The sequence below is a fragment of the Echeneis naucrates genome, chromosome 10 (assembly GCF_900963305.1).
Source record: "Echeneis naucrates chromosome 10, fEcheNa1.1, whole genome shotgun sequence".
Taxonomy (NCBI): domain Eukaryota; kingdom Metazoa; phylum Chordata; class Actinopteri; order Carangiformes; family Echeneidae; genus Echeneis; species Echeneis naucrates.
Window position 1 is genome coordinate 12245385 of NC_042520.1, and position 22319 is coordinate 12267703.

Here is a 22319-nt window from a genome sequence, read left to right on the forward strand (position 1 = left end):
AGAAACTTGAATACAAACTTCTGTCCCATTGGTGTTATGATGCAATGAATCATAAGTGAACCAATCTGTTAGCAGTTGTCAACGAAAATACTGGTGTCATGCCCAAAATGATTTTTTTTTTACTGACTTGCCAAAACTATATTTTGACAACATTAAATGGAGGAGTTAAAATAGTTTGAATAACTTGAATTAAATTTTATTGAACTGTCTGACTTTAACTGTGTATATATATATATATATGTGTAATAAAAGCTCACAGCTTTCTGAGCGTGTAATACCTCAGTTGTTGCCAATTTCCTGTTTCGGCTGTGCGAAGGAAACTCTTCAACTGTGTCTGGGTGTGCCTCTACAAGTACTGTTTTTCCCTGTATGATGACATGTAACCATGGCAACATGGTAAATAATATTAACTCAGCAAGGTTAATGTGGTGGCACACTGTATGACTCGCCACAATAATCTTGTTCTTCAGCTTAATCTTATGTCACAGATTTTCAGATGTATTTTTTTCACACTTCCAGTAGCTTTTTTTCTCTATCCCATTTTATGGGATTTTATGCTGCCTCACTCTGTACATGCACAACCTCACCCGTCCTTTCCACACTTTCATGTCCTGTTTTCTCCTTCTTAGAAATTATTTATTTATTTTCGGCCTTCCATTCAGGGATTTTGCCTCTAACAGGTCACAGACCAGATTTCTTTTGTACTTGACCGTAAATCTTTTATGTGAAGACAAATAGTTCACCAAAGTTAGACAAAGTCAAACGGCATATGCAGTCAACATAGAAAAATGTATCAAAATGTATAAGAATCAAAATGGACTGCACTAATAAACAGGCCTTCACAAAAAAATTGCTTGGTGATCACTGCCAAATAATTACATCAACAAAAGAAATATTTGTTTATTCAGTTAAAGTTTTATTTTGAAGACCCGAGGGATGCAATGATACAGTATTCCCACAGTTTGGTATGCGTTACGGTTTTTGGGCCATCTTAATATAAAGCTACTCATTGGAAAAGGCAATATATTGCATGTAAAAATAATTGCAAGCAAGCACATCTATAGTCAAACCACTTTATTATAAAAATGTAACACCCTACCATTTAAAAAAAACAGAGTGGTATCCAATAAAAAATAAAAAGGCAAACATTATTGTAGCCACCATAATTAGAAACTACTTAACCGTTACAAATAAAATATCAGAGAGCAGCACTGATGTAGTCGAACCACAAAATGTATCATAGAAAGGGAACACTTATCTTACTTGCTCTTTATCAAAAATAAGCAATATCAAATAGAAAGCACCAAAATACCGCTGTTTGCCTCTGTGTATTGAACCGAACAGGATGTATTGAACAGTTCAATTGAATATTGTTTCATCCCTTGAAGACCCCTTGTTCATTCATGTGAACATCCAGAATAGTGCACCATGGAACTTCTTCAAGCCTAGTTTCATAAGAAACTGAGGAATAATGAATAATACAAGATAAAAGTAAAGTTCCAGATAATGTGCTTTAATATTTCTCCTCCAAAGTCTGGTGTGCGTTTCTTGATATTATGATAACAGGAGCTCGGTGCAGTTTTATTTTGTGGCCTATAGTATTCATAAGTTATGTTACATACTTATCACATCAATATCGATCTGACAAATATCGTTTTCACGCGTTATGCTGCCCAACTTTTGACCTATGTAAGCCACATCTGGACTAATCTGACAGCTGTGGCTACTTCACACATTTACCTATAAAAGTAGGTACTCTGCTTTCTGCTAGTCTGCATTTACACAGTTTGACGACTTGCTCTGATTTACATAATACCTGCTACTCAAATATATATACAATGTTAAAGAGAGAGAACTTTTCTAAGCAGAATGGTGGAGCAGAGCATTGAACTGTTTTAACTAGCAATGTAAATAACTATTTACTACATGCATCAAAGTTGACTCATGTAGCTCATTAGCTGATGTACAGAGAGCAGTTCTGAAAGTGGTTTATGATTTTATTTATTTATTTATTTATTTATTTATTTTTTTTTTCTCTCCATTATTGTTGTGTGCCAATGCTGACTCAAACACTGTGGCAGTTTGTCTATGAGTGCTTCTATTCTTAACTCTGCATGTGGTCTAAAATAGCGGAAATTAGCAGTTAGACTTTTTTTTTCCTCTTCCTCCCCATATATCTGTAGCTTTCTTCTTGAAACATTTGTATTCAGTTTCTTGGTGATTACCCAGAATCCTCTGTTATACTGTTAGCTGTATATTTCCATTCTGTTGGCTAAATAGCACCACAACATTTTTGCATGTTTGCGTGTGCCTGCTGCCACTGTGCGCACGAGTGTGCGCGTGTTTGAGTGAGTGAGTGCCTGCATGGATTGAGGGTCTGTTATTTAATGGCAGCTGTGTAAGCAGAATCTTCCTCCTCTTGACTGTTGCCCCCCTGAATCTTGATTTAGATAAATAAGAAATTAAATAAGAGATTTGCTGCACTCAATTTCTGTCTTTTTTTTTTATTTTGCAAGATGCAACGACTTCACTATGACTGTCTTCACTTAAATTTTATTCCAACGCATCAAGTTTCAATCCACTGTCATCTGCCAGTTAGTCGCTGAGGCTGTACATAGCAGGGGAACTGATAGATACGATAAAGAAACAGCAATTCAGGAAAAACCTGTCATGACGTTTCATTTGTTTATTTTTTTCTTTAAAAATGATTGTAGTTGAGGTTTGCTCTGCTATGTGCAACAGTGCATTTATTAATGCTTTCCCTTCTTTAACCAGGTACCTTAAGTTTTAAAATACTGGAATTCTTAATGTAAATAAAGATTTTGAAAAATAGTAAATGTATATGTTGTTTTCAAGCTGAACCACGAAGAGTGTCCTCTCTTCTTGGTCTTAAGCTAACACAAGGAGAGAAAACAGCTGTGAGAAGCACAACACTTGTGTGTTTCCTTCAAAAAGAACTTCACGAAGACTTGTCCCCTACTCTGTTTGACCTTGTGACCCCTTGATCTTACACTTCTTTGGAGATCAAACTTGCAAACTGTATGCAGACTGACAACAGACTGATCTTTATAGGTTTTGACGAGGATTATAGCTTCTAGGACTTATGTCCTCCTCCTTTAACAAGATCATTGTTTATTTTTTTTTCTTTTTCCTATCAAGCCTTGTTTTGTGATATTTATGTTGGTTGTACTCATTCTAAGAGATACTTTGGTGTTACTTGTACCATACAGACCTTGTGTGGCCTGAAATCAGGTCTGCTCATACAAATATTTCTAGGTGTAGCCTGACATCTAGGGGCCACAACATGGTAGTGTGATCGTTTTTTGTTTACCGTTAAGGATGCAATGGTATTTCTGTTCTATTTTGATACCCCCATCTCCATTTTCTCTATTAATTTGAAGGTAATTTAGAAATAGCAAATCTTGAAAATGTCTTCTTGTTCTTGTTCTTCAAATTGTTCTTGAGTAAATTGCCACAATTTTTTTCTTTTAGGGTTTCTCTCTGTCCTCCAGTGAATCACTCACAAAACATGCTATGAAACTGACATTTTCCTGGGTCTATTTGGTGCCATAAAATTATTTCTAATTGATTATTTCTTTTTCTCTCTCTCCCCCCCCCCCCCTACCCTCCATCTTCTGCATCTTCCTGTCACCACTGTCATCTGTTTGATTTCCATGGCATATTTCTCCTTTTTACTCATTCATCCTCTACAGAAACTCAAACGGCTGATTCCTGATGAGGTAGGTTTGTTACAGCTTACCACTGTGGCCTGTTTGGTTGACTTGTCCATCTGTCACTGTGCTCTTTACCCACACTCACCGTTATCCATTTAACATTATGTCAGTGTCTGTCTAAAACCTAATCCACTATAACACGTGTAATTGAGTATCTGTGTCCTGTGATGTACTTGTACTTGTTTTGGATGTGCATGTTTTCAAAATGCACTCTGACAGCATGAAATACTTGGCACGCAAAGCAGTGATGCCTTCTTGATCTTGATCATTATTTTCAGAAGTCATTGTGGATGATCATTAAGTAAATATGTGACAAGGCCACATTCACACTAAAGTTGACGTTTTTCAGCGTCTTGCATTTGGCAATAGATTACATTCAAATCAGAGCCAGCATTGGCAATGTGCCACAGCATGAATGAAAGGAATGAAATTTCCAATGAATGATAACTCTGCATTGTCTCCAATCGCTTCATCACTATCTCACAATTTGGAAAGGTTTCTACAGCAGTATTTGAAAATTCATAGTGAAATAACTTTGAATTATTATTAGTATTCAATTATGGAATATTGATGTTAATAGTAGGCCCATTTTCAAGCTGTGAGTTGATGAGGGAGTGCTGCCTCATTTATTTGCCCCAACTGTGATCATTGCACTTATGCAGTTTTTCTTTCTGAACCCTTTTCTCTAACCTGTGTCATGTTGTCTGCGAATCCAGTTAGAGCGATTCACCAGCATGAGGATGAAAAAGGATAAGGAGAAGCCCAGCCATATGCCAAGCCAACGTCATTCTTCAGCAGCCAGCTATGAGCTCACTTCTCAAAGCTCCATGCTGCACGATCATTCTGATGAATATGTCCTGGAGCTCTTCGAACAGATGCTGGTGAGAGGCAGTAAATGTAAACGTGTATGTGAGTGTGAGAGAGAGAGAGATTTTTATCTTCAGCTTCGAGGGAGTCACCTATTCATTATCTCACCTGAACAGCCATGAAAATGTGGGCTTGGTGTATTTCACACATGAGTATCACTCAGTGCATAATGACCCTTACTCTAGAATTAGCCCAAAACCACTGTGAATTTTTTATTTATTTATTTATTTTTTTAATCAGGTTCTATATAAATCTTTGTCTCACAATAAATTGCCTATCCCTCCATCCTTTCTTTTTCATTTCTTTCTCCAGGTGGATATGAACCTGAATGAGGAAAAGCAGCAGCCTCTAAGAGCGAAGGACATTATGATCAAGAGAGAGATGGTCTCTCAGTATCTCCACACATCTAAAGCTGTCAGTACCAAAATAAGTAGTGCATAAATATTTGGCAAAATCAATGCAAGATATATCAATTTGGATCTTTACATCTTTACATTTTTGCTACATTTGCTAATCAATTCACTAACTGAAGGTTTTCAAGGCTTAAAAAAAAAAAAAAGACCTTATGTGCAGACAATAGCCACCCCTTGACTGTTAATATTCAAGTATTGGAGTAATAATTTATTTTTACTGCAGTTAGGTAAACAATCCTTCAAAACAGCAGGTGAAATATACTTAAATATCCTGAAAGCAAGGAGCTCAAGGGGCCTACACAACCAAGGACAGATGGTTGCTAGTACAGCTCATTTAACTGTAAAAATAAGCCTATTAGGAATGCGCATTGCCCTTCAAATCAACATTTCAAATTAAGTTTGACTTTTGCCCTTTGTGATTTCTTCTGGAAATAAAACCAATTCCAACCTATAAAAGGAAAATATGATTGCAGAAAACAAACTGATTTCTTTATATGTGTACTTGTGTGTGCGTTTCTTTTTGTTTGCTAGGGACAAAACCAGAAGGAGAGTTCCAAATCAGCCTTGATGTATATCCAGGAACTAAAGTCAGACTACAGAGATGCACAATTTCTAAGTGTTCTTGAATCGCTACGAGTCTCACTCAATAACAACCCTGTCAGGTAATACATGTATTTTCATAGCAATCTTGTGCAAAAAAAAAATAAATGCTTTCTCATTCAAATTTTTAGACACAGAAAGCTTAAAAGATATTTGGGCATATACTGAAGATTAGAACAGAATGTAGAAAATCAAAAAACATGCAAATCTATACACAGACAAAACGTATTTAGGTAAATGGTGACTTACAAGTACTTCACGATCATTGTGCACTTTTTGCTTAGGCTGTATGCAGTATATACACTTGAAACAAAGCAGTTTGTATTTATAGCCTTTGTTAGATATTTTGTATTTTGAATATCATAGTGCATACCTGAAGAGTACATGTTTCAGAACACTGATCATCCAAATTAAATTCAGAACAAAAAAGACACAGAAAGGTGTGTGTGATACTGTGAAAATGGGAAAAAAATAAGCAATCAAACAACTTTAACGGTCTACTTACCATAAAGTTTTGTCTTCCAGTTGGGTGCAGAACTTTGGAGATGAGGGTCTGGCTTTGCTGTTGAATCTGCTTAGAAGACTTCAGGAGGAGAAAGTGGACTACTTGTAAGACTCTTAAACCACAGAGTGGCAAAACTGGACCTTCTAGCAATGCGTTCATAATATCTGTATCTCTCTCATTTATACAGAATGACGGGGGTGAAATGCCAACATGAGATCATTCGATGTCTAAAAGCCTTTATGAACAACAAGGTAGAGTAAGACACCAGACTTTTTTCCTTCACTTATGTCAAAATGTTAGATGATTTCTTTCTTAGAACTTGTAACAGAAACGTGCCCCTTTTTTGTCCTTGTTGTAGTGTAGAAAATCTTCCACTAGAGGGGATAAAACTGGAGTGCTCAAGTAATTGAATGCAGACAGTGATCACATATGAGACCACTGTAGTACTCATGTAATACTGAATATGTAATGTGTATGTGATTTTTAATAGACAATCTAATTTTAACTGGAAATTTTCTGCTATAATCACTGTAATTTGAACTATGAAACACCACAAAGCCATCCTCTTGCCTGTTTCAAAGGGTACCTAAGGGACTTCTCCCCCTTCCTCTCTCTCCCTTTTAGTATGGTCTTAAATCTATGCTGGAGTCAGATGAGGGAATTCCTCTGCTGGTCAGAGCCATCAACCCTGAAGTGCCTCATATGATGGTGGATGCTGTCAAGCTGTTGTCTGCCATCTCCATTTTGCAAGTTCCTGACAACCTGTAAGAATAATGGGCTTGATATGATTCCGTTTAATAAGCTTAACACACAGAAATTATGGCCAAGTCTTTCCCACATTGTGAAGTGTGGCGCACAAGCCTGTATGTAAAAAAAGTTAATGAATTTTGAATTGTTCCCATGACTACCTGCAAAAGTGTATAGTTTCATAGGAAATGTGTCCCTTATTTATACATGTAATAGCAACATAGTAACATGTAGTAACCATTTCTAATATTTAGGTGTCCTTTTTTTTTTTTTTTTTTTTTTTTTTACAGTCACGAACGTGTCCTGGAGGCCATTACAGAAGAGGCTGAGAAACGTGACATTGAAAGATTTCAGCCTCTCATTGCTGGGATGAACAGTCACAACATTGCTCTTAAGGTATATTCAGTTAAAAGAGGTACTAATTATAAATTCCACAGAGCATATTTGTTTGACCAACAGAATTACTTGAGCGGTACTTAAATATATGAAGCTTGACAATTTGCTGTAGGCATATAATCATAAGGTTCTAATTGTAATATGGTGTGTTTTTGACAGGGTGGCTGCATGCAGCTTATTAATGTCTTGATCAGTCAAGGAGAAGAGTTGGACTTTAGAATCCATATCCGCTCTGAACTGCTTAGACTGGGACTCAGAGACCTGCTGACGGTACAGAAAACCCACTCTTTTGATCTTTCTCTCAGAGGGACTCTCCAATAACAGACATTTGTACAGCCTTACTCTTCATGTCTCTCATTCTTGATGCTTCTGTCTTGCTGACTGCCAGAGAAACAGTCATATGCTGCGAAAACTCTCTCTCAACTGTTCAAACTCACTGTTTCATTGTCACACTCTTCTTGCCATCCCTTGCCTTTTCATCCCCCTGCATGAATCCTATCCCCCTCACTGCAGGAGGTGCGGACGATAGAAAATGAAGAGCTGAGGGTGCAGCTTAGCGTGTTTGATGAGCAGGCTGAGGATGATTCTGAGGACCTCAAAACGCGTCTTGATGACATCCGCATTGAGATGGAATATCCTTCCATGGGAAAAATGTTGCAGAAATTGAAGATACATTTTTTTGACTTTTAAAATAAAGAATGTAAGCCTGGAAAAATCTGTAACCAAGTACAACATCGTGCTGCAAACTCGTAGTTTTATATTTGCATTTTTTCCCCATTCCCTTTCTTCCTCATTTATAGGCAGCTTTACAATTGTCCTACAAGAGAAGGATTAATTAAATATGTTCACCTAAAATAAGAATACATTTGCATGCCATAAGGAGCCAGTTTAACCTTCTGCTGCTTTTTTTCACATTTATCTGGAAATAATAGATATATCTAATATAAGTACCGATCCACACTCAAGAGCAATAGGAACTTCTTATCTATATTCCTAATGCTTCTTAATTAAATGTGTTTCTTTATAATGATGCAGGTGGAGTTGATTGTTCATGCACCTAAATTTTGATATTGTGATTAAATGCATAATTTACACCTGGTGAAAAAGGTATAACAGCTGAACCTAAAATATTTGCATTAACAGTCTTCTGTCATGCAGTTTTAGTATATTCCAATAGAACCATGCCCATATAGAAGTCCTGATTTAACACATACATACTTAAAGAAAAGGATATTTTTCGTTTTTTACTCTTTTGTCACGCAACACATAGTTCAACCTGCAGCTGTAATGCTTTCTGCTGCTTTTGACATGCAGTTGCAATTTTTAACACAAGGTGTCTCCTAGGGATAGCCGATGCAGACGGCCTGTCCAACCCACTGTACGTACAGTGCATTCAGAAAGTCTTAAGACCCCTGAAAACATACACATTAAACCGATAAGGGATAGATTTTATTAAACTGCAGCCACACAACCTAGATTCTCAAATGAACAAATTCAGTGTCGCTCTGATTTGTATGTCTTTGTAAGCTTTTATGAATCTCATCTGGATGAAATGTTGTGAGAGCGTTCAAATACCATTTGTGTTATAGTGACTCTTTTTATTTGTTAAATATTTAGCAAAAAAACTTCAACTTATTGTGCTAATTGAGCCTTAACATCCTGCTTTAATGATGTTAGGGAAGTGTTTGACATTCTGGTCAACACTGTGAAGGACTCCAAAGCCGAAAGCCACTTCCTGTCTTTGATGCAACATTTGCTGCTGATCCGTACTGACTATTTTGCCAGGTAACATGCAAACACACATAGTATACAGGACAAACTATTCATTTGCTCTTGCTAACACATACAAATATTCATTCAGCTGACATGTTGATATAATATTGTTTAGTATTAAGATGCTGTGTCATCTGAGATTTACTTGCCCATCATTGGGAGGCAACTATCTGGTTGGGTAATAAAAACTAGACAAAAAAACTAAACAGAGAGATCATAATAGATTCATACTACAATACTCCATACATAAAGACATCACACATGGCACACAGACACTAATGCATCTTGCACAATACCACTTATTACTTAAGGTACTTACAATGCTCATGATGACATTCACCTCATCGTCCTCTCAGCTCTTCACTCCATTTATGCTGCTATTTGTTTCTTAGCGCACCATTTCTGAGATGTGAAATTAATACATGCAAAAAAGTCCCATGCCGTTTTAATAGAGATGAGAACCATGACCTCTTATCACCAGAAATATGCTAATGGCTCTCCTTGTGTCTTCAAAAGCCCAAGGGGGTTTAACGGGGGAAAAAAGAGTAGAAAAGAAGAGAGCATTAATGAATGGCAAGAGTTGGATGATAGTGTGTGCGCATTTCATATAGTATATCCACTTTGATCCTCAACAACACAAAAATAATGGCTTTCTTCATGAAACCCCAGGAAACGGTCGAAAACATGCTAGCATTCACATATTTGACTTGAGTTGGTTGTATTGCCCTGCAGTGTATTCATGATATCAGGACAGACAGGAAAGTGTTGTGTGCTTTTAGTGATCCAGATATACACAATAGAGAGGGTCTGTAATGGATTTCAAAGAGACACAGCAAGAAAGAGTGGGAGGGAGAGCTGTAGAGTGGCAAAAAATACAGCTTTGTAATTACAGAGATGAAAAGGAAGGTGGAGGGCAAGACAATAATGAGGATGAAATTGAGAGTTGAGGTAAATTGCTAGGTATATTTTGAAAGAATGAGACAAGTACACATAGGAAATTACAGAGTTAGAATGGACGGAGTCCAGGAAATTTACAGAAATTCTCATAAATGAAAAACACATTCAACGTCTTTATATTTACTTTATTAAAGTAATAAAGTATAAGATTTATTAAAATTGTATGTGCACTTAGGCCTAACCACAGTCTTTGCACACTTTAATATATCTAGTATCTTGAGTGTAATTTGTTTGGAAATGTAATACGTTTTCTTGAGGGGTGGTAAATTTGTTATTTTTTAACAAGGACACTAGATGTCTCTCTTGCTCCATGGATAAATCTAAGTAAATCTAAAAAAAGAAAAACTTGAAATATAGTAAATGACTGGAAGTGTTAGACAAAAGCTGGGTGACTAAGAGCGGCAGAGGAGAAGTGGAGAGACACAGAATAAATAAGGTGCGAGTTTGCAACTGGCAGGATCTAATGGGGTCAGGGAATAAGACACCTCCGAAATTGAGTGTCTGTCTGAAGCATGCTTGATCAGGCAGGGCACTGGACATATACCAACACACTCTCATGAGCACAGTTGCGCACAATCAATCTTAGTGAGAACAAAGTCAAACTGTCATGCTTACACAGACAGCCAATTTCAATTGCAGATCGAGTGACAAAGCACATGTTCACAAATTCATCAGAATAAATGAATGTACTTGCCAGTACCACCTTCTATTCTCATCATGTGCCACATTTGTGAAATATGTTCAAATGCTATATTTTTGATTGTGGACATGACATGCAAAGTTTTGAGTTACTCGTTATCTTGTCCCCACCAACAGAATATATAGCATATATTATATCTCCTCTGTTATTTACATCCCTCAATGTTTCTTTTCTTCCCCCTGTCTCTCTCCATTTCTTTCTCAATGTCTCCTAATCCATCTTTTCGTAAATTCACCACTCCCTCCTTCCAACAGGCCTCAGTACTACAAGTTGATTGACGAGTGTATTGCTCAGATCGTGCTCCACAAGAATGGAGCAGACCCTGACTTCAAGTGCCGCAACCTTAGCTTCAACATTGAAGGGCTGATAGGTGAGTTGTCTTATCATACTGTATTTATGTATTTCATGATGACATCTTTCCCTTCTTCTTCATCACTGTACATGGTGCTACCTGGCCATCACTCTCCACCCTTAACATTTAGAGCTACTGTGTCCTATACAGTACATTTGCAGAATACACATAGACTATTGTTGTGCAGTACTTAAAACTTACCAATATAATAAATTAAAAATATTTCAATCACTGTATTACTGTTAATGGCAATATAGCTGCCCAATCTTATTTACCTGAGTTTGAGCATTGTTTGTGCATGTCATCATGTTGGCTTATAATATACATGGTTATCAGGTGTGCAGTGGCTGAGAAACACCACAGGGTGGCGCCAGAGTGTGTTTATTAGTGTAGCTCATGTGTGCACCAGGTACAGCCAGCTCATGGTGGTATAAAATAAATTTTGAGGATGAAAGCATTGTGAATCTAAGCAATCTCAGTATCCTCAATATTGCAGGTGAAAGCTCTCAATTCTTTTCTAATAGTTAATCCTTGACACCCAATGCTAGATTGGTCAGACACTTGCTCATAGGCACTTGTGGTGGAGTTATTAATATAAATAGAAGGCAGCCACAACCAGGTACATTTGTCAACCAGAGACTTCTATGCTTTAGCTGCTGTGGAAAAGAGACAAAATCCCTCCAAGCTTCACTTTGTGGATCAAGAACAAACTATGTTACCCATTGATCCATGTTATTTCCTGTCACTGTCCACTGAATAAAAGCCTCAAATGTTGCATTTCCACCAAAATGTAAGTGTTTACGTGAAAGGTGGTGTCCACTGGTATATGTACATATATATTTTGTGAGCCACCTTCTTGAGATGTGGCTCTGCAAGCTTAACCAGAGCAGAGTTGGAGGTGCAGGGCATGTCTCAAGAGTTCAATACTCTTTTATGGCAGGTCTCCGTTGCTCACCACAGGAGGCTCTAATTGCACTGCTTCTAAATGTGTCTTGACACACACACAGGCTGGCTTGGCCTCCTTTAAGACTGCCAGAGTTATTATCGGTGGAAAGCAGCCCAATTCTGCCCTGCATGCATTATTTAGTGTTTTTCTTTGAACTCTGAAATTCAGCACAGTTTTTTCCCCCATATTCTCTCTCCCTTAGTGCCCTCTATTCGAAGTTTGTCCCATTTAGCCCAGCCACCATGACAGAAGTAACGCCCCTCCCCTCTGTTACACATCCAATACCCATGTAAACTCATACATAAACGCACACCCTGAAATCGTATGTGTGGGAAAATTATTGTGAGTTTCTTTCATCTGGCAAGACCTTCTCTTTTGTCTAAATACATTTCTCACTTTTTTTTCCCGCCTTGCTTACAAGCTTGTTTAGATAGCATTATTAGAATACATCGTTTCAACTCCTTTTTCCAATACTATTTTCAGTGCAGCTGAATACTAATATCTCATAATTTATGATCCTGTTGTCTATGAGTTTATGTTATTTCCTTATTTTTTATTTTAGCTTTTCCTAGCTCTAATATCATATCCCCTCCTGGGCAATGTGATTAGCTGTTTTTGATCCAATGACTTTGTGGCATTCATCTTCATGTTAATAAGCTCCTTTACTGCACATACTCGCTAAGCCCTTTGGCACTGAACCACCTGTAGACCCTGTAATTATTCTGTAAAAGTACCCCATTGGTCACTGTGTCCTTCTAACCCTGTCCTCTACCAAGCAGATTCTCTGATAAGGCGATTACTCTGACTGGTTTTTCTTGTTTCTTTTTTTAACTTTTTCTAAAAAGGAGTGAGTGATGGATATTTTTCACATTTAGGAAGTTTAAAGTGATGATGTGTAATATAGGCATGCAAGGGATAGCATCCTATTATAATGGGCAATGGGGAAACTAAGGCAATAGGATATTTGGTGTGTGTATGTCTCTGTTTGTGAATGTATGCAAATACACATTATGTATTAGACTACACATTATGTATTAGACTGAAGAATGCATTGTCTTAGATGGGCAGGTGCCTGCTCTGAAGCCCTTATCTTATCCAGTACCCTTTTTCTGCTCTCTCCTTCCCTGTCTTTTGTTATTTTGTGTCTACAGACAATATGGTAAACCAGACCAAGGTGGAAACCAGTGAGGCCAAGGCCACTGAGCTGGGAAAGAAGGTAATATACGCACAAATGCATGCACATCTAAGATTGTGAATATACACACTTACAGACATACACAGCAGCAGCATGGGGGACACGCAGACATATTTGCTTGTCAACCCAGATAAACTATTGCAATCATTTGAACCCAACACAGAAAATCATACATAAAAAATATCTAACATTTCCCTTGACACACACAAGACGCAATGGGAGTTGTAATGAAACGTTGTGACCTATGTCAGACTAACATGAAATAACAAATGAGAAAAAGGGGAGACAGAAGGTGACTAAGAGAACGAGCATGTCTGTTTGTCAGCCAAAAAGCAGACAAATATTCTTACAGGCTAGCAGTCAGGTTAAATGTCCTGAGTCCAGTGTGCTGCTACTCAGATGACTCTGTCCGAGTGACAGGATAATTGCATAGAGGGGTAGAAAACCAGCCTTCACTTGGCTGGCACTCAGAAAAACACACAGGCTAATAGCCACTGAGCACATGTACATTCACACAAATCTGCATACACAAACACACTTGGATTTATTTTCATTGACCACACACACCGTAGTACCAGTTATGCATGATGAGTTAATTGCCGGCAGCCTCTTTGGCAGGAATTAAGGATGGGGTTGTCAGGGCACTGACAGTGAGAGTAACAAATCGGCTGTCTGCAAATTAAACAGTCATATGCGTCTGTGTGTTCCTTCCTTCATGAGTTTAAATACACTCACCCTGTTTGTAAACTGTCCCAGAAGAAAAACTCTTGAAAATATATGAAAGTTGAAAATTGAAACTGAGGGAAAACTATTTCCCCAGTTCTTTTTACTTTACGGATATGAGGTGAGAAGTGAGCTCATACAAGTGCGCTGAAGCATCCTAACTCAATAATTGACACTAATTTGCAGTGTAAATTATACAATGAAAGTATACAACTGAAAGCACTAGACTGCAGGAAAGAGTTTCCACAAGTCTTTAAGATATGGAAACTTCTGTAGCTTCAAGAGGCTAAAAGCTTATGCATGCACTTTGATCCAATATCTCAATGGAGAACCCAAGTGGTTTTTTTTTTTTTTTTTTGCAACAGAGCTGTAATTGCATAATTGCTTTAAAAAATGTTTTTTCCTCTCTTGAATCATGTTTAGGACTTAAAATACAATAGAATAATTTTGCCTCTGACCACTGCTTTTTAGACTGGTGGCTAAAACATGTATTGAATGTATTTCCCTGGCCTTTGACGTGTGCCTTCCCCCTGCATTAACAAACAAAAATATCACAGTCCCATTGAATTTAATCTAGACTGACTCTCAGAATTCTAAACTCAATTAAGTTACATAAACAAACTTGAAAAAAATAATATAGTGGTGACACAAAGCTAAAACAATTGATATGACCTTTTCTTGTAAAACAATTAATTGTTTCTCATAAAAAGAAAAATCACAAGCAGTTACCTAATGAATGAACCAACTGATTACAATTTTAATAGCTTTTTCTCAATAGTGCATCCAGCTCTGGCCACCAAAATACCAGTAAATATAGTCTTCTTCAGTTCATGATTTTACTTTTTTTTTGTCAGTTACTGATGTTGAGACTCAGTAGATCTTAATCAATCAATTAAACTTTAAAGGGCAAATTTACCCATTGTCAAACCTATATCACACATTCTTTCATGTTGCCTGAAGATTGTCTCACATCAAGGCCCTGAAGGAGTTTAGCCAATTCTTTTACTGTTATCATTTTTTTTATGGAATTAAGTGGCATTTTTAAATTGTATTTTACAGTTACTCAAAAATATTACTCTTATCATTTCAATATTGTTCTTATTAATATTCAGTAATATTACTGAATGTACACCACATGATTGTGTTTTATTTTCCTACTCATTCTCTGCAACCTCTTCAAATAAAGGAAAGATATGTTTTCCCAGTCACTGGTGGCACAGCATCAGTACAAGACCCAATTGGCTGAGTATTTTTTTGACAAATAAACATGTCACGTATACAAATCCATTCATACAAAAGACAACATTTTCACAACAATGGCACCATCCTGTGCAGTAAGGTTAATAGTGGGATTCTTTTTTAGCACCTGAATGAAATGGGGGGTACTACCACCCTCAAGATAATGCCCTTTAAAACTGACTACACAGGAATTTTGGAAGTCACTAAAACTTTTGAGGGTGGCATATCTGAGACTATCTCTGTCTATGACCTTTTGCATATGTAATAGCTGGATGCAGAGTTGACAGCACGCCACGAGTTGCAGGTGGAGCTGAAGAAACTGGAGGGCGACTATGAGCAGAAGCTACAGGACCTGAGCCGAGAGAAAGAACTGCTTGCCTCTTCCAAGCATGAGACGGAAAAGGAGAATCATGGACTACAAGAAAAGTTAACCTCTCTGAAACAGCAGGTAGACACAAACACATTATTTCTCTCTCTCACTCTCTCACACACACACACACACACACACACACACACACATGCGCGCACTACTGATGGCGGGAGGGCTGGGGGGCTTAAGCCCCCCCCCTCAAAAAGTCTTAGCCCCCCCCAAGCAAAAATAAAAATATTGTAAGCAGCATCCACAATCAGCTGCTGCGTTGCTATGCCGTTACTGGGAGAGCTGTCAAAGCTGTAACGTGTATCAAACCAATCAAATGACACATTACGAAAACGTTACACGCATATGAGAGAGCTAGCGTGCCTGGGTCTATGTGTGACCAACAGACAGTTAAAATTCATAAGCCCCCCCAATGAAAATTCCAGCGCACCCAATTAAGAATTTGTGGCGGCGTTACTGATGCGCACACACACACACACCTGTATTTTAATGTGTTTGTTGTGTGAACTAATCCAAACAATGTTGTTCTTGATCCCAACTATAAAGTTCCCAAATTAAAAAGGTTAATATTCCTTAACTCATTTGATTACAGTCTTATTTTTGAGTTGAACCAAGCATAATATCTCCAGAAATCTCTATTTTACAGCGTAGATTGTATTTATATTATTACTAAATGACATTGTAAAGATTAAGGCCCAAAACATTAGAACATGGTCAATAAAGACAAAGTCAAATAATGGGATCATTGTTTCTCTGGGAAACACAGACACTTCATCTTAAGCTCTGAGAAGTAAAATATTATGAGGTCTTCAGAAATGCAGAATTGCTGAAGTCTTAAGTACCAAAATTTGCCCAACGTCTATGCACACTCACAAAAACACAGAAGCCCCCTGGCCTTAAATGATTTAGCCAACTTCCAGCATGGCATGAAAAGAAGAATAAAATCTAAAAGCATATTGTGAGATGAAACCAAATCCTTTAGAGATTAAGAAACTCAATAAAAACATGGAAAGTCTGGGAATGGGACCACAGAGAGTGACTAAACAAAGAAGAAAGGAAAAGGATAGAGATAGCACAAGCAGGTTTTCTTCAGACCTAGATACACAAGCATTATGTGCATGTATTTGTGTTTATGTCTTTGTGTACACATACACAAGGGAGGCAAAGATGAGGATTGTTTAGCTGTCAGTGTCCTGCTGCCACACCAGCTGGACCCTGCCTCACAGTGACACCCAGCCCAAAAATGCACCAACTGACCCAGAACCGTCTGCCTCTGTGCACGTTTACTTATGAACATATGAGTGCATGTGTCTTTTTGTGTTTGTGTGTGTTTGTCTGAGAACGAAAGAGCTTCCAAATTTAGCTTCATCCAAAGTGGCTAATGCAAAGTCATCTTCTCAACATTAGAGGGCTCTAATACACACACACACACACACACACACACACACACATGCATATGCATACACAGTTGTCCAAAGCATCAACAGCATCACGAGCCAGGCATCAAACAAACTTCTCATTTTATGATGGCTCACTTGCTCTGCCTTTGAGGCACTGCCCATCGAAGATTTTTTCACATGTAGAAATTGCTCACTGTTCCTCTGTATGAAACTGTGCCCAACTCTTCATCTGCTGCCTCACTAGGAAAGACTGCCTCAGAGGCCCTTTATGTCTGTTATTGTTTTCTTCACCAAGTCAGAAGAGCACAATTTGTTGAACTCCATCCTCTCCATATACCAGGCACTCTTTCCACTCACGTACATCCACACTGTTTACATACCTGAGAACACATACGAATGAACAAATGAACTTCTCTGTGCATGGTTCTTTATGTCACATATAGGATATTTCCATATAACTCTTTTTCTCACCAACCAGTATTAGCTTTCTAGCTTTAATGACTTTTCTCAAGAATTTTCCCCTCACCCATTTAATTCCCCCATGCTATGGCTTTCTCTCAGTCCCTTTTTCTCCATTCTCTCCCCAAGCTCTGGCCTGTCCAGGCTGTAATCCTTCTCTCTTACTCTTTCCCACTCTTTTTGCTCTTTTTTCTCTCAAACCTAATCACTCTTGTGGTATGACTATCAATTTGAAATGGTGGAAATTACAAAATCTAAACGATATTACTGTCAATTCAAATTATAACTGGCAAATAATAATCAAGACTTGCTATGATACGTTACTGTATATGTTTTGATATATTTCAAGTGGTAGATGGTAGTCCACATTCATGATGATGATGCATTCTGTTTTTACTGATTTGCAGATTGAAAAGCTGTCTAAAGATTTGGAAGAGGCCAAGACCAAAGTTGTCACAGTTACTGTTCCTGTGCCAGTAATTGGTTTGCCCACTCCACCACCCCCCCCTCCTCTCCCTGGCCAGAATGGAGGTGTCCCCCCTGTACCTCCACCGCCACCTCTCCCAGCCCATGCAGCCCTATCTTTTCCCCAGCCCCCAGTCCCTCCACCTTTACCGAGTCAGTCATCTATTCCTCCACCTCCTCCTTTACCAGGCATGACAGGGCCTCCACAGCCTCCACCGCCTCCACCTCTTCCTGCGATGCCAGGACCACCACCACCTCCTCCCTTACCTGGGATGGAGCCTCCTCCCCCACCACCAGCACCTGGTTTACCTGGTATCCCTCCACCTCCGCCATTTGGCATGGGAGGCTGGGTAGCCCCTGCACCACCTCCACTGCCTTTTGGGCTCAAGCCTAAGAAGGATTACAAGCCTGAGGTTCAGTTGAAGAGAGCCAATTGGAGCAGGGTCAGTTCTGAGAAATATATATTGCTAGTATCCAAAAAACTACAAAATTGCCAGCCATTCACATGGTTATGTCAATAATACAGCAAAGTCTTATTCATAATAATGGCATACCTTTACTGGGTCATCATATGACATATATGTAGTCTGCAGTATGTTTTTTGTTGAATAAGCCACATGGAATCTCCTTGTTATCACAAGTATAATTCTCATACAAAACAGGTGAGGATTTTATTGTAAGTAATTCAAATATAATAAATCAAATATCAAATCAAATATAATAAATTATAATCTTCAATTAATAAATCCGAAATAGCTCAGGGTGTGCTTTGTATGCGCTACAGTGTGACATGGTGCTTGAACAGTGAGACTCTGACCTAGTGACTCTCATGCATACGTGTATCTCATGACTGTGCTTCATGTTCCTCTCCTCCCTCTCATCTGTGATGGTTTAAACATCAAAACAGTCCTCTGTCTTTCTTTTGCCTAAAGCTACTGTTTAATGGCTTCAGCAGACTTCATCAGCATTTAGCTGTCCTTTGTCCCTCTTTCTCTCTCTCTCTCTCTCTCTCTCTCTAGCTGGTGAGTGTTTGACGAGGATGTCACAGAAATTGCTTTTTAATAAGCCTTCTTCTTTTAACTGCACCACTGAAAGATAATTAAATTGCTGCTAGAAAAGACAGTATTCTTTTGTAATTTAAATTAACTTTTTTTCTTTTTTTTTTTTGGTTTAGTCTCATCCTTCTTTTTGCTTGTTCTCTTGCTTTCTTTCTGGTGCTTTCAGCCCATCCCAATATCACATTTCCTTTTCCTACTTTCTGACTTTTTTACCATACATCCCTGTCCCTGAGGCTTTGTCCGTAATGAAAGGCCTGATATCTACAACTACCACTTTCTCACTGCCTCTCTTGATTTCATGTTTTTGTCTTTTCCCCTGATGAGAACACTCAGAAAGTGGAGGAGAAACATACAAAGTTAATTGTGTCTTGTTACTAGAATAGAGAGAGTGCAACACTAAGACCGAGAGAGCACCCACTTAAGGGTAAAGGAAAAAAATTGAAAACACTTTTTTTTTTTGTAGTTCTGTGAATCTCTGAAGTTCAATATGCTCTTGTTCTTCTGTAGAAATAGTGTATGAAGATGTGAGAAAATTATACTGCTTTCTTTCTTCTCCCTTTCTCCATCCTTGTTCCTGCCTTACGCTACCATATTTTTCTATTCTTAATATTTTTTATTTGTACACATCATTGTTGATGATAATTTCTTCGAAAAAGTCTATTTGATAATATGGATAACTGTTTCAATGCATCCTTTTCCTTCTCATTTTCTCCTTTTTTTTTTTTTCCTCTGTAAAAACTGGTATTCTCTTAGATTGGAGCTGAAGACCTCTCTGAGAGCAGTTTCTGGACCAAGGCGGAAGAGGATCAATATGAAAACAATGAGCTCTTTGCCCAACTCACATTGGCCTTCTCCTCAATGAAAATAAGTAAGTGTGTATTTTATGCTTCTTTTTGAAGGAAAAAAAAATCATGTTGTCTTTCACAATAATAATGTCTCTGCTTCTCCTCTCTCCTGTGCGCCCCTCCCCACTGCCATATCTGTTTCACTTGTCCTATTCTGCTTCCATCAGCCACCAAAGGTAAGAATATCAGACACAAACTTCCATTTAATAGGTTTTTCACACATATTCTTCAGCTTCTTCGTTCTTCTTTCTTCTCTATTTGGAGGAGATGCTGCACATTTGCATTATTCAGTAACACTATGTCAAAACATCAATTCTCACAAATTCATGAATAAACCACCCACACCTGTGGTTGTGTATGAGTGCATCTTCCCAGTGTCCCCATGACTTGTTGTCCAGAGACAGAATGCTCACATCCAGATTAGATGAAATGGGACTAAGGAACAGAAGGAGAGATGGACAAAGCATGGAGGATAAAGGGAGGGATAAGGAGAAGGTCACTGATGTCCTTTGACTAGCCACCTGCTGTCCTGGCACAAAGCGCTGACACTCAGGCATACACTCACAAACACACACACCTGCCCACTCCAATCACCTTGTTCCAGTGTCACTAAGCCTTCTGGTCTAGCTCTTCCATATTCATATCATAACCAGGACACCAGGAACTCACAGACAGTGTGTGTAGGTGTGTATATAATTCCATCTGACCTTCAGATTCAATCTCAACACACACACAAAAGCACGCACGCACACACACAGACTCTTTCTCATGTCATATGTGTAAACAGAGGTGCACATACACACATAGCTGATGCTAGCTGTTGATATCAGTTAAATGTCAATGTTGGCAGCTGTCCCATCTGCATTCACCTGTATGGCAAGTCCTAACGTCCACCTGTCACTCCTTAATTTGACCCCCCTCTCGCTTGGTTTCTGCACCCACACCCCTGCTGTTTATTGGCTGAGACAGCCGCCTGTTCCAATTGATGTCTAATAACCTTTTCTGAGAACTGACTATAAAGACATTGTGGCCTTTTCATAGACCCACACCTGTCTGTACGTCTGCCTGTGTGAATGTATTATGCTCGAGAGGAGAGAGATACCAGATGTTTATTACTCTGGATGTTTTGGTTAATTCTTGTTCATGTTTTGAATGTGGTGAAATCTTTCAGCAATAAAACATAATTTGAAATTATTTAATTAAAGTTACAATAAATACCAAAGTGTGTCACAAAGAAAAACTGGAATACAGGTGCAATGATATCTTTTCTTGGACCTTGTTAATATTTATGCCGCTTAGTTGTAAGTTGTAGTTGTAAGTTGGAGATGGTAATGTGAGAGATGCCAAGGTAGGGTGAGTTAAGCTTGGTTGATCAGAGGTTGGTTAAAAATGCCTAATTTTGAAGATCTACTTTGGAAGAAGCTGGACGTGCCAATGAATTTTACCTGCTTTTTAAATCTTAGATCACCATGAGATATAATGCCCAGGTTCATGTTCTGTGGGATGATGTAGGCGGAAAAGTGGTTAACATTTGGCCTGATTTGGGGAATTGAGGAGGAGGAAACTCAGTAAAATTAGATGATTTGATTGTGGGTGAATCTTCATAGTGGCAGTTGTTTAAATAATTGAACTGTTGTGAAAGAATCAAACATTTTGTGTGTTCGCTTATGAGTGCCCATCTGTAGTCTTATCCAAACTGTGTCTGTAGTGTGTGCACTGTATGTGTGTCTGTGGCTGTGCATGCGCGCATGCCCAAAGAGCTACCAGCTCTGATGATGATGATGGAGATTTACCTTTCAACCTTCATCTGTCCTTCTCTTTCTTAAATGCATGGCTCAAGGCCTAATGTGTCCTTCCTGACCTCCCTATCATTTTCCTTATTCCTCAGCTCTGGGAGACCAGATTCACTCTTCCTCTTCCTCATCCCACTCCTCCTCTCCTCCTCCTCTTGTGCCTCCCATTCCTTGTTACCCAGAAAAAGCACACCGACACTGCACCGAGCCACTGCTGACCCTGCATGACCTTCTCCTCCCCCTCTCTATCAGCTGCCCAGCAGCATAACTGAGGTTGCAGACACATCCACACCCACACAGAAAATGGACGGGAAGGGGGAGTAGCGTGCTCAGGGCAGGGTCAGAGGTGTTGACCTCAGAGACTCGGTGATAGAGCAGAGAGCTGATGGTGGGAGACACACCCTCTGGCTGCACATGGCTCTCGTGAACACAATACCACACTCACGTTTTGACTCACACACACACACACAGTGTACTTACATTTATCTTTTGTTCTTTGTTTTATTTTACATCTAAGTACTAAACCCAGGCCAGTTGTCCTTTATTCTCCTGAATCTCCAGTCACTGAACATTTGAGAATTAAACCTAACTTTTATTTTATGTATTACTTGAAGTGATGTGGTTTTGTCATGTTAGTATCATGACATGTCTAGTATTTTGCCTGATCAAAAACAGCTCATTGTACATAAATATCCCAAAAGCCTGTGAAGCTGTTTATGACACTGTAAAAATCTCTGAGCAAACTTACTACAGAACATTTTTTTCGTTGGTTT

At 38.6% G+C, this 22319-nt stretch overlaps 1 protein-coding gene across 3 annotated transcripts in view; it reads left to right on the forward strand.

Moving 5' to 3' along the window:
- diaph1 (diaphanous related formin 1) overlaps window positions 1-22319 on the forward strand; it is a 78977-nt gene that overhangs the window by 9696 nt on the left and 46962 nt on the right. For 2 of the 3 annotated variants that reach the window (XM_029511964.1, XM_029511965.1), the window contains exons 2-18: window positions 3714-3740; window positions 4451-4615; window positions 4914-5015; window positions 5546-5676; window positions 6140-6223; window positions 6307-6370; window positions 6744-6883; window positions 7157-7262; window positions 7422-7532; window positions 7776-7894; window positions 8931-9047; window positions 10947-11062; window positions 13142-13206; window positions 15416-15595; window positions 17793-18293; window positions 19662-19776; window positions 19921-19929. In XM_029511964.1, coding sequence (XP_029367824.1) covers window positions 3714-3740; window positions 4451-4615; window positions 4914-5015; window positions 5546-5676; window positions 6140-6223; window positions 6307-6370; window positions 6744-6883; window positions 7157-7262; window positions 7422-7532; window positions 7776-7894; window positions 8931-9047; window positions 10947-11062; window positions 13142-13206; window positions 15416-15595; window positions 17793-18293; window positions 19662-19776; window positions 19921-19929 — 2152 coding nt within the window. The remainder of the gene's footprint in view (window positions 1-3713; window positions 3741-4450; window positions 4616-4913; window positions 5016-5545; window positions 5677-6139; window positions 6224-6306; window positions 6371-6743; window positions 6884-7156; window positions 7263-7421; window positions 7533-7775; window positions 7895-8930; window positions 9048-10946; window positions 11063-13141; window positions 13207-15415; window positions 15596-17792; window positions 18294-19661; window positions 19777-19920; window positions 19930-22319) is intronic. The other variant, XM_029511966.1, reaches the window with a different exon arrangement.